The 13,043-nt window shown below is 41.8% G+C and overlaps 1 protein-coding gene across 5 annotated transcripts in view; it reads left to right on the top strand.

Moving 5' to 3' along the window:
- The window catches only part of LOC134211535 (coronin-1C-A), a 98,411-nt gene that overhangs the window by 63,401 nt on the left and 21,967 nt on the right, over positions 1 to 13,043 (top strand). For all 5 annotated transcript variants that reach the window (XM_062688470.1, XM_062688471.1, XM_062688473.1 and 2 more), the window contains exon 3: positions 12,424 to 12,546. In XM_062688470.1, the coding sequence (XP_062544454.1) occupies positions 12,424 to 12,546 (123 nt within the window). The remainder of the gene's footprint in view (positions 1 to 12,423; positions 12,547 to 13,043) is intronic.

Genomic DNA, 13,043 nt, shown 5'->3' with positions numbered 1-13,043 from the left:
CTTTTAGGGGAATGGTTTTTTATTCCACAAAGACTACTCCTGTATGTATTGATGAAGGTACCAAAAAGATGAAAGGAATGATAAAACGAACATGTCATCAATTTTTAGCTGCGCTGGAAGTGAGCAAAAAAAATTTTTTTGGCGAAATAAAATTTCCATTAACAATTGAAAAGTATCCAAAAAAAATGGCTCTTTTTAAAGTAAAAATTGCAATTAAAAGAATAATTTTCCATAAAAAAAACAAAATTTCTCATTAAAAAAAAACGAACATTTCCATACATAAATCAACATAGCATTAAACAATTACAAAACTTTCCACAAGATAAGTATTTTTTCCACCAGATCAATGAAAAGCAAGCTGCTAACTAATTATAATATCAACATTGAACAAAAATGTACAACATTAATGAGCTGGGTTTTTAGCAAAAGAAACTGATATACACCCAGGTTTTTGCCTTTCTCGTATACTAAGTATACGTAAAGGCTATATGGTCACTCCAAAACCAAACCTTTGATAGAAGGCTCGGAGACCCATAGTGTTATATACCAATCGACTCAGCTCGACGAATTGAGGGGATGTCTGTTTGTGTGTATGTATGTATGTGTGTGTATGTGTGTGTGTGTATGTGTGTATGTGTACAAAATTTTGTAGACACACTTTTTGGAACTTAGCATTGCCCGAATCACTCACAACAAGTTCCATTCGAAGGGAATTCCTGTTCACTTGTTTGCTATTGAAAATTGGTCAGATTGGACTATGGGATCAGACGCAAACACGCTAAAAAACAATCACTCATATTTTTTAGAAATTTCTTTTGCACGAGAAAGGCACCAACACCGCTAGGTGTAGTACTTACTAAACGAGAGGCCCCCGACTCAGCGACACCCTCATAAGTACCACGGAGTTGGATATTGGGGAAGGTATTCGTTGGGTCAGGATTTGCCTGTAGCTGACAATGTGACCGTGGTAGATCTTACACCGTAACACACCACGCAAAGGTGTCTACCCAGCGTTACATAAGACAAAATTGCCAGTAGACCAAAAAGGATCCCTTGTCATAAGACGAGTTTGTACAATCCCATTAAATTCCACCACTTAATTGTATCTTGACAGATACGTATTTCGACCTCAACAGTAAGGCCGTCTTCAGTGTCTCGTACTTGACTCGACTAAGTCGACTTAGTGAAGACATTCCACTAAAAACTCAAAAACTTTTCTTACCAAAAAGGATTTTTTTTGAATACCATTGTTAATCATCTGAATGAGAATGACCACGAAGTTTTCAACTGTTGTCTGAAGAAAATCACTACTGTTTAGATTAGTTTTGGATATTTATAATCCTTCTTGGAGTAGACGCAGTGGCGTAGCCAAAACATTGGTCTGGGGGGGGGGGGTAGTTTCGAACAATTTTTTTTTCGAAAAAAGAAATTTCTTCTAAAAATGGGGGGGGGTTAAGCCCAAAACCACCCCCGTGGCTACGCCACTGAGTAGACGTGATGTCATCTTGATTTGAAGAGTATCATAAATTTAAGTCATGCGGTTGCTCTTTGCCTCACATATTCTAGAGAACGTACCGTGCGATGCGTTCGAAATGCAATTCGATATGTGCTTAGAAGCTATTTCACAATTTCGATTCTTATGCCATCTTCGAGAGTTGGTTAATACCAAAAATTAGATTTTACCATACAAACTGGAATTCTGGATAATATGAAGGAATTTTGCTAAAATACAGAATAGGATATCAATTTAGCAGGATTCAGATAAATAAAAAAATCTACAAAATCCTGAGCATATAAAATTTTGACAAAAGTGATTTTCGCTATAAACGAAAACGAAAGAGAAGTAAATAAAAAACCGACCACCAATTGATTAGCATCGGCAATTTAGCGTTTGATGTGCTTTTTCTACTTAACAGATACCTCTGATTACCATAAACATCCACGTATTATTCGTATGCTCTAACCTACCGCACCAGCTAGACGTCTGAGTTCGTTCGATACCAGAGGAGAAGCTGCGGGTGGCGGGTGGATCGCGGTAATCAGCAGATCGGAAGCAATTCCGAAAAAAAGAAAAGAATCATGCATCTTTTCTCGCCTATGACCACAACAGAAAAGTTTCGCTGTTTTCGTTTGCTTTTACAAACAAGCCGGCGAAACGCAAAAGGGTGGTGATTCCTACTTGCGGACTTGAAGAGCATCCACAAGACGGAAACTGTGTGTGAATAAGTAAAAGTGTAGCGAAGCAAAAATGTCTATAACCTGAACCAACACTTTACATATCTTAAATTTGGATGGGGTAAAAATAGACCTTTATTCACCATAGGTCTATTTTCGAGCGCGTAGTTCTTAGACTTTTGCAGTTGAGCGTTTTTCGCTCGATCGTTGTAGCATCGTGGTTATGCGTGGTGCGTCTTATTAGAGGAATACATTTTTTGTGTGGTAAGACACAGAAAAAATCCATTCTATATGCATTTTTGCAAAATGATCATGTCTTGGAAATATCATTAGTACATTATCAGAATTTCAGGCAAGGAATGTGTATGAATTGTGATATTCCTGATAAATTAAGAACGTCAAATCATGCCTTAATTTTAAAGTGTTTTTAAAGGCCAATATCACACTGAGAAGTGGTAAATTACTTTTAGAAATATTGAGAAAAAACAAATTTTTCTTCGTATAAATTATTTATACGTACTCTTTCTGAAGGGTTTCACGCAAGGGGCTATTAGGGAATTTCATTTTTTAAATTCTCTATGGATTTGATTTTTTTAGAGACAAACTGTAAACTTTCATTGAGCGTATACATTAGAGTGGGGCGCAGTTGTATGGGAAAACGCAAACTTCGTCTGATCAAGTGAGATCAAGGTTTTTCTGAATCGTTTTGGGACCCCAATCAACTGTGCAAAATATGGGCTCAATTGGTTGCAACCTCGCATGCCGCATCGCGTTTCAAATTTACATGGAGATTAGTATGGGAAAACGTACTTTTTTACATTTTAGCTCTTAACAGTTTTAATTTATCATCAATCACGTGACTCAATACGTTAGCATATAGTCTGAAAGATGCCGAAAAACTTTGTCGAAGAAGGTACGTAGCTGGAAGGTCCACACAAAATGTTATTACGTTTCGAAAATTGATTGTTCAAACCATATGCAAGAAATTAATGTTTCTGCCAGCACTACCGGACAACCTATGGTTATCGAAGAGCAAAACCCATCTTCCTTCTTGTCGGATTTTTTTATTAGTGAAATAATTCCGGACAGCTCCCATTAGCTCAATAGCCCTATAAGATCGATTATTTTGAAATAACATTCAGTTAAATTCAAGACAAAATTTTCAAAACGACTTATCTGCTTTTGTAAACAAAGATTCAAACGACGATTTGACGAATCTGACAGCTCTCCCACGCAAACTAACACCATCAATAGGTAGGTGAAGGTTTCCGCTACCTGTTGATGATGTTAGTTTGCGTGGGAGAGCTATCAGATTCGTCAAATCGTCGTTTGATTATACGATTACAAAAGCAGATAAGTCGTTTTGAAAATTTTGTCTTGAATTATTGGTCTACGTAGTTCGGCAGTGCTGGCAGAATAAAGGATTTTTTGCATATGGTTTAAACACTCAATCTTCGAAGCGTTATAACTTTTTTCGTGGACGTTCCAGCAACGTGGCTTCTTCAACAAAGTTTTTCGGCATCCTTTGGGTTATACTTTAACGCAATGTGCCACTTGGTTTACGATTAACTGAAACCTCTAGTAGTAGAAATGCAAAAATATACGTTCTCCCATACTAATTTCCATACAAACTTCAAACGCGATGCGGAAAGCGAGGAAGCAACCAATCTCTCCTAAATTCTGCACAGTTGTTCAGGACCCAGAAAGGCTTCGAAAAACCATTGATTTGAAAAAATGACCATGACGCCCCACTCTTGTATACATAAACAATGTTAGATTCTCGTAGGCTTTTTAGAAAATATTTCCAGTAAATAATGATCTGTCAGTTTATCAATATCTAGTACATACAGTGTTTTATAGGAAAGCGTTATCTAGCTATACTATAAAGAGATTAATAAAACTTTCTAGCAAGTTTGATTAATTTTCCGCATCAAAGTGTTTGATCTGTAGAAAAATGGCTTTTACACATATAAAAATCAAAATCACTTGAACTTGAAACGCTTCCGACACTGGCCGTAAGTCGAAGCCGTCGAAGCTCACTGACCATCACAATCTCATTCTTCTCCACGAAATTAGGCAAAATCCTAACGATAGTACCCCTAAAGTGTGCGATCACCAAGATCAGTCCGCGAACCATCCGGAAGGATATCGGATACCATAGTCGTTGAAGGATAGCGTGATCGCAATTCGCCGAAGAATCTATGTCAAGAATATGGAGAAGCGACTGGAGTATGCTCATAAACATGTGACTGAGCTGTTCTAGATGAATTTCATATTCATGGACGAGAGAAAATTTAACCATTTCGGGACCAACGACGGACTGGTTAGGGAATAGCGTAAAACAGCTATAGAATTGGATCCAACAAAATTTCCACCGACTGTGAAGCAAAGTGGAGGTCATGTTTTGGTTTGGAGTGCTCTACATAGGTGACAACGGCATCAACCACTTAAGGTTCATCAATAGTTCTATGGATCGTTTCATTTATTTGGACATTTTGAAGGATAACTTGAAAGCAAGTGCCGTTTAATTCGGTCATAGATCCAATGTGTCCAAAAGCAACAGTTCAAAACCTTCTTCGAGGTGTCGAAACGACGTGGTGTTCATTTCACTTCAAGCATGATGTCACATGACAAGTTATCTTGATCATATTTTCAGCTTCAATAAGGATTAAACATTACACTTTGACCAAATTTATTCGATTTATGTATCCGAGAGCCGGCTTTATAACCAAAGTGTAAACAAACGTCCAAGATGTATGTCAGCAAAAAAAATATAGATGTACACATTCAATATCCTAGTATCTGACACCTCTTTGTTAGAAATGTCAATGTTCAGATTCTTGACTTTGACCCAATTTTTTTTTCTACCGTCTAATAATAAAATTGCATACATCACCTTTCCGCTTCACTTCATCATCCCTCAAACCTTCCAAATTGCGATTGTCACGTTTTTCGCGCCTCGCTAAGTCCCAGGTGCTATGAGGCAAAGATCATCATCGTCGGTATGCCCACTTCGCTTAGCGGATGCCAACCGGCATCGGCTTATTTTGGTCAATAAACAAGATCGTGGTCTTTTTATTTTGGCTGTTAACGCAAGGAAATGGCAAACACGAACGCGTTTCCTTTCCTCGTGCTTTACAGTCACAACTCGAAAATAAATAATTTCTTCCCGAGCGAGAAGGGATGCGGCTGTGGAATCTATTTTTGGTGCACCGACGAGCGTTTATAAATCCATAAAGAGCAGAAAGGTCTCTCGATCGCATCGGAGGGCCGTGCCGTGATGTGTCAGTATGCGCGCGTGTCTCATCATCAGGGCGTAGAATCGAACAGGTTCAAAGTCACCCAAGCGCAAAACGGTGAACCGTCGGGAAACAACGAAAACACACCCGCGCGTGTTGATGAAAATTTAAGGTCAAACGTGGAAAATCGTCAAGAACTAGCGATGGTGGTACGAGTTTTCATCGAAGTTTGCGTTCGTGGAAATTCTCCCAACCACAGTGGTTCAGATGAGTGTCCTCAATAGTTAACTTCAACAATCCAAAATAATTTTCGATTATTTAGAATAGACGAATCCAAGTAAAAATAAGAAGAAGACACACGAAGGTGTTAACTTTGACAGATCCTACAGCACAGCATAGGGAGATCATTTTAAAATGCTTATAATAAATTCTAGACAAATTGTAATTAAAATCTGATTGATGTATGGAACGGAAAAAGTTCCGAACTGTATGATAGATACATTTTTGGAAAATATTCAAAAAATTGAGATAAGCTTCCAGATACGTAATTCAGAACTTTTTCGGTACCGTTCATCAATCAGATTTTAATTACAATTTGTCTAGAATTTATTATAAGCATTTTAAAATGATCTCCCTATGCTGTGCTGTAGGATCTGTCAAAGTTAACACCGTCGTGCGTCTTCTTCTTATTTTTACTTGGATTCGTCTATAGGTAATGGTGAATATTTATCATCATTAGCCACCATATAATATGAACAATGCACATCGTTGCCGTAACGATTAGTGGCATCAGTCGTTTATGTACATTTGCGTTTGTTGTGTGATTTCGATTCTTCCCTTTGTAAGGAGAAAACTTCTCACGAAACGAAGTATTCTCTACTAGTCCGTTAGGTGTTACGTAAAAGTATTTTTTGTCTTTATTAGCGAGACTTTCAGCCCAAGGCCTTAGTCTGATTAAATAATAATAATTCAGCCCAAGGCTGGCTCGTCTCGAGGACGTAAAAGTACTATATTTGTTTGATGTGGTTAGTCTGTGCGATCTCTGGTCAAAGACAATAAAGCTATATAAATACATACACAAAGAAACGTTTCGATCATTTATCTATAAAAAATATATATATAAAAAAATAAAAAAAATAGCAATCGCTAGAACTGGAAATAGACTTCCACACCGTTTCCATTTCTATCCCATACCTTCAACTTGTAACTATTCTGGCTGTAGCTGCTAGAATTGGAAATAAACTAAAAAGCTCGTTTCCTACATCCAATTAGAAATTCCATCAGTTGCTTTCTCCTATCTATCACATTGGCAGCTCGTTAACCAAGACGAACCTCTGCCTCTCGAACCTAACCCAAAAATTCCAATAAATTCCATATGAACTCGTGGCAAGTGCAGAGGTATATTCGGCTTGCAGTGGGCGAGTCTTTGCATAATCATTTCCTTCCCCTTCACTACATTGACATTCTGACGTGGCAGGCGCCAGTATGACCTAACAAATGAGATCACCAGTACTTGTGCATTGAAGATGGGTGCTTCTCCCAAGCAAACATCTGTTGGTTATCTGTGCAAGAACAGCTGATCTGGTTATAATGCAGTAGCAACTACAGGCAGTAAATTAAGCTCAAGCTCAAGGTCAACAGAAAATAATATTTTATTCATTTCTTGAAAATTGTGAAACTGATCAATGTTACCCCGGTGATCAAAGTTACCTCGGATTACGGTACTGCTATTTATAGCTTTGAGAAATGACTTACGCCGACTTTCCAAAGCACGCCTCTTAATCAGTTTCGGCTTCAATAAACAGTTGGGATGATACTGATGATACAATATTATGAAAGCGAGGGCTGGCAGTCTGACATTCTACTCTCTTAGTAGATCCTGGTGACACTGACTCAAAACGACGAATGGGCTAATGGCTAGGCTGTCTTTCGTCCCTTAAAACCGTGGCGGGCCTTGTAGCACGCTGTCCAATCCTGCCACCAAGCTTTGCCCGCTTGGTGGGAGTAGGCTCAGATGCCCTTTCCTGACTTGCGCTGATCTGGCTCTAAACACGAAAGTGTCAACCTGTGCATTACCTTCCTGCATGCCGTAAGGCATGTAAAGATAACCATGGGATCATTAAAGGCGACTACTCCAGGAGGATTCGACGGCAGCCATAAGGGGGACCCAGTTACAATGAGTGAAGCAAAACCAAATAACTCTTTAGCCTACTTTAGATTACCGGTAGCCTACCTTAGGTTACCGGTTGCGGAAGGCAAAAAGGTAATGGAGCGAGGCTGTTGAAGATCGGCTGGTCAGTATGCCCAGTGAGCAAACTTCAGCCGCCTTCAGTGGACAAGTGCTATCGGTCCTACAACTGTAAGGGCCCAGACCGTAGCAACCTGTGTCGTCGTTGTGGTGAGGAAAGGCACAAGGCGCATGAATGTGATAAGGCATCAAAGTGCCTTATCTGCGCCAGCAAAAAGCAAGCCAGTAACCACCTTATGTCCCATCGGAGAGAAAAATAAGAATAAGCCGTGCAAGTAACAAAGCTTAATCTTAACCACTGTGTAACTGCCCAGCAGCTGTCGGAGTCGAGGACTGATGTCGCCCTCCTGTCCGACCCGTACAACGTCCCTGTCGATAACGGCAATTGGGTGGCGGACGGGTCTAGGATGGCGGCTATTTGCACGACGGAACAGTACCCGATCCAAGAGGTGGTACACTCATCTGCTGAGGGTGTCGTGATAGCTAAGGTCAATGGTGTGTTTTAATGTAGCTGCTATGCCCCACCAAGGTGGCCATTAGAACAGTTCAATCAGATGATAGATAGGCTATCGTCTGACCTAGTGGGTCGTAAGCCGGTCGTCATGGCAGGAGATTTTAACGCTTGGGCAGTGGAGTGGGGCAGCCGCTGCACAAATCGAAGGGGTCAAGCGTTACTAGAGGCGCTAGCGAAGCTCGACGCAGTGCTAGTCGATGATGGTTCCGCTAGCATGTTCAGAAGGAACGGGGTCGAGTCATGGATTGACGTAACGTTTGTCAGTCCTGGTCTGGCACCAGACTTGGACTGAAGGGTGGACGAGGGTTACACCCATAGTGATTATCTAGCAATTCGCTTCAAGATCGACTATGGCGTGCAAAATCCGAGGTCCGGGGATCCCTGTCTGGTCCGGGGGTGGAGAACCAATCACTTCAACAGCGAAGTTTTCACCGCGGCCCTGGTACTGGAAGCCAACACTGAAGGTCTAAGCGGGGATGCGTTGGTAGCTGTCCTATCACGCGCGTGTGACGCCACCATGCCGAGGAAAGCCCTGCCGAGAAATGGTAGAAACTGGTCTTTAACAAGGCCATCAAGAGCAGTAAGAGAGCGTGTTTCGACAACCTATGCGAAGGAGCCAACGCGAATCCGTGGGGTGACGCCTACAGGATAGTGATGGCCATGACCAAAGGGAGCTCTTCACCTCCCGAACGGTCCTCGGATAGGTTGGCGAGGATTATCGAGGTACTATTCCCGTCCCGAGCCACACGTCTCTGGTTTCCTGCACCACAAGGCAATATGGGATAGAAACTGGTGTTGTTGTCGAAGGCCGGGAAGCCGCCGGGCGACCTATCGGCGCATAGACCAATCTGCCTTATAGACACGACGGGCAAGTTGCTAGAGAGGATCATCCTCAACAGGCTGACTTCTTCTTCTTCTTCTTCTTCTTCTAATTGGCATTACATCCCCACACTGGGACAGAGCCGCCTCGCAGCTTAGTGTTCATTAAGCACTTCCACAGTTATTAACTGCGAGGTTTCTAAGCCAGGTTACCATTTTTGCATACGTATATCATGAGGCTAACACGATGATACTTTTATGCCCATGGAAGTCGAGACAATTTCCAATCCGAAAATTGCCTAGACCGGCACCGGGAATCGAACCCAGCCACCCTTAGCATGGTCTTGCTTTGTAGCCGCGCGTCTTACCGCACGGCTAAGGAGGGCCCTTTGTAGCCGCGCGTCTTACCGCACAGGCTGACGTTGGACGCTATTAACTCGGTGGTAAAGACCGCCGAGATGGCGATCCAACAGAAAAGGCGAGGTATTCGATACTGTGCGTTAGTGACACTTGATGTGAAGAACGCATTCAACAGCGCAAGCTGGGATGCCATCGCGCTCTTGTTACACCGCCTTAGCCTGCCGGTGTTTGGAAAGCTATTTCCAGAACTGTGTACAATTATACGAGACCGATGCCGGTCAGAAAAGCGTACCTATTACCGCAGGAGTTCAACAAGGTTCAATACTGGGCCCAGTACTATGGAACCTTAGGTATAACGGGGTTCTGAAGCTAAAGTTCCCTCCTGGTGTTAAGATCGTCGGTTTCGCAGATGACGTAAACTTGGAGGTCTACGGGAAGTCAATTCCCGAGGTAGAACTGACCGCAGCACACGCGATCAGCACGGTGGAGGATTGGATGAGCGCTAGAGGCCTGCAGCTCGCTCAACATAAGACGGAGGTGGTTACCGTCAACAACCGCGGTTCAACATGCAGTGATTCACGTGGGTGCAGTCGCGATTGCATCAAAGCGGAATTTGAAGCTCCTTGGGGTCGTAATAGACGACAAGCTGACCTTCGCCAGCCATGGCGACTATGCGTGCAAGAGGGCTTCGACTGCTGTTGCGGCATTATCGAAGATGATGTCCAACAGTTCCAAGGTGTGTGCCAGTAGACGTTCGTTTGGACGGCTCCGGTATCACGACTGTGCTAATCGTCGAGACGCGGACACCATTGACTCGGATAGTGGAAGTGTTACGCCAGTGATAAGGTACAGTGCAGGCGGATAACCCTAACGCACCAGAAATTTCGTACGGTGGCGAGCTCATAGGCTGGTGGCCGGCAAGTCACAACGATATTGTCACGCCGCACGTGGTAGGAGTGCGGCAACTTACGCCTTAGAGGTAAGGGCTTCTGTGAGGTCCAGTGGGACCAGCCCACTTCTGTGAGTCCTCCCAATATCCGATTGTTACTCACAATCCATGGGACGTCATCCTACAGTTTTGTCCTAATCATCGTTACAACCAACCTGGCAAGTACTCAGGACATTCAGAGGTGATTCTACCACAATAAACGCCATCGCAGTACAGGTATAGACCTCACTTGAGGCCGCTCGAGACCGTCTGATGTAAAGAACCACCCAAGCTACTCAAATCTACCTTTCCCAGTATCCAGTACTGGCAAGTAAACCAACATTCCTCCCTCTATCTCGCATGCGAATGGGCCTCAACTACCTTTCCTATACCTACCTTTCCCACCTACTTCTCCTATACCTTCTTGAGACGATGTAGAAGACTATTTAGTTGTGTTGCGTCACTTTATTCACGGAAAAAGGGTCCATTCTTGGTGTATCGTGGCCTTCTATTGTTTCTGTTGTGGTTGTGAGCCCTCCCTAAGTGGTAGCCGGCCCTAAGAGTAATTAGCCCTGAGCTAGTCGGCTGTTACAATTGGCGCCCAACGTGTCCCTACGGTTTTTATCCCCACAAGTTCCTACGGGTCGACCAATGACAAAAGAACGCAAGTTAAAGGTTGCGTACTAATCTGGTAATGCACCCTGGGCACTATTGTCCTTCTGACATCAGCTAATAACGAAACATTGTATTGCAGTGGCAGCCGCACCAACGGCATGTAGGTAACGCGACCCCGGTAAGGTAACTTAATGAAGCCTTTCCAATGATACGAAAAATGGTGAAAGAAGAAAAAGAGAACCTTATGTTTGGCAATCGACCCGGCAACGCAATAAGGACTATGATTGAAAACTCGGTACAGTAGACGTTCGATAACTGCAAGCAGTGTTGTAAAATGTCATTTGCATTCGTTTGTATAATTTTCCCAGAACTTTTTCCAGAAGGTAGCTATCAAATCATGATGTATGACGAACTTATAGCGCTTAAATGTGCCTACAACTTTGTCAAACAAGACATTGGTGTAAATATGTAATCTGGGGCGCGGGAGGCAAAATGTCATTCAAATGACATTATGTCAAATGACACGTGACATTTTGGAGAGTTTTCACTCTCCAGCCTCAGATGTTATATTTAGAGCAATGTACCCTTGGACAAAAATATAGCCCTACTCAAGCGTAATGAGTACATCTAAAATTATGGAATAAATTTGGCTTCTAAAGAAAGTTATGAACAAATTAGTCAAATGACATGCAGATGACATTTTACAAGCCTGACTGCAAGTCATTTAACTACAATGCTTTTTAACAGCAATTCGATAGTTGCAACAGTTTTGCAGTAATCGGACCGCTAAACTTCAAACTGGTGTCAAACTCAATGACAGCTGCATTGCGCTGCACATTTAGATGCACTTTTATTGTATCTGACGTCGATTGACAACCGTTTGACGTCTAGAATGCGTTGCAGTTATCGAACGACATTCGTTAACTGAAAAGTAAACATTTTGCAGTTATCGAACGGCTACTGTATCTGGAATGTCAGGGCTCGAAATGAAGAAAACAAAGATTCGGAACGCCATAATCAACACAGTCAAAATATATTTAATGAAGCTAATGAACAAATCAAAAATATATCGATGATCACATCCGGGATACAAAACCATTCAAATTTGAGCTCAATACTGCATAGCAGTAAACAAGAAATCAATCAGTACTAGACTACCTTCTCGAGTCGAGACCACTGCGCATCGGCGATGATGAGTCGCAGAAAAGCGATGTAGGTTAGTGAACGTGACCCTCATCGGTGCGCGAGACAAACCGACGGTGATCGTGCGCAAAACTATTTTTAGCAATAAAGACGTATGCCCGAAATATTTTCCTCAATATTTCCCTTCGAAGGTAAAACGTGGGTGGAAAATTATTGATTGCGATATACGTAAATATGTAGCGATCATCATGGGAAACTAGGGAGAATTAGGGAATGCGCTTTCAGATCTTTTGCTTGCCAAGGTGATTGGTTAGATAAATAAATAATTTGCAATGAAGCAATCGAAAATTCTAATAAACATGCTATTTTGTTTCTTTTTTAGGTTGGACGTATCGCAGCAGATCATGCCCTGGTGGGAGGACACAAAGGACCTGTACTGGATATTGCATGGTGTCCACACAACGATAATGTGATCGCTTCCGGATCAGAAGACTGTGTAGTCAAGGTAGGTTTTAAGTATAGAATCATTTATATTTCATTGGTTTAATATCGTAATGCTTCCTAATTGTAACGAATTCTTGGTTACTTCACGCTATGAGTCTCTGCTGTTAAAGCGTTGGCTTAGTCTTCAATACTTATGTTGTGGTTGTCCATCATCACCAATCGAGGACTCGAAACGTTGAAAAAGCAGACTGCACTTATGTTAACTCCTTTTCCATAATCAGCAAAACACTCCTTTATTTTCTTTCATTTCTGTTTATTTCTTGAATTACATCAACGACTAGATACAGTCCCAATGATGATATAAAAAACATAAATACAATATCACATCACTACAAGGTAAAAACATTGTCAAGAGGATAAAATACAATAGAATTAACTACAAATAAATTAACTATAATCTACGTGTTTCAATTTGATTAGATTTTGGTAGACAAATCCGTTTTTTGTTGACGCTATGTTGTCATGAGCCTGCGGGTAAAGTCTTGCTGGCTTCTAACT

The sequence above is a fragment of the Armigeres subalbatus genome, chromosome 2 (genome assembly GCF_024139115.2).
Source record: "Armigeres subalbatus isolate Guangzhou_Male chromosome 2, GZ_Asu_2, whole genome shotgun sequence".
NCBI lineage: Eukaryota > Metazoa > Arthropoda > Insecta > Diptera > Culicidae > Armigeres > Armigeres subalbatus.
This window is presented reverse-complemented; position numbering and strand designations above follow the sequence as displayed.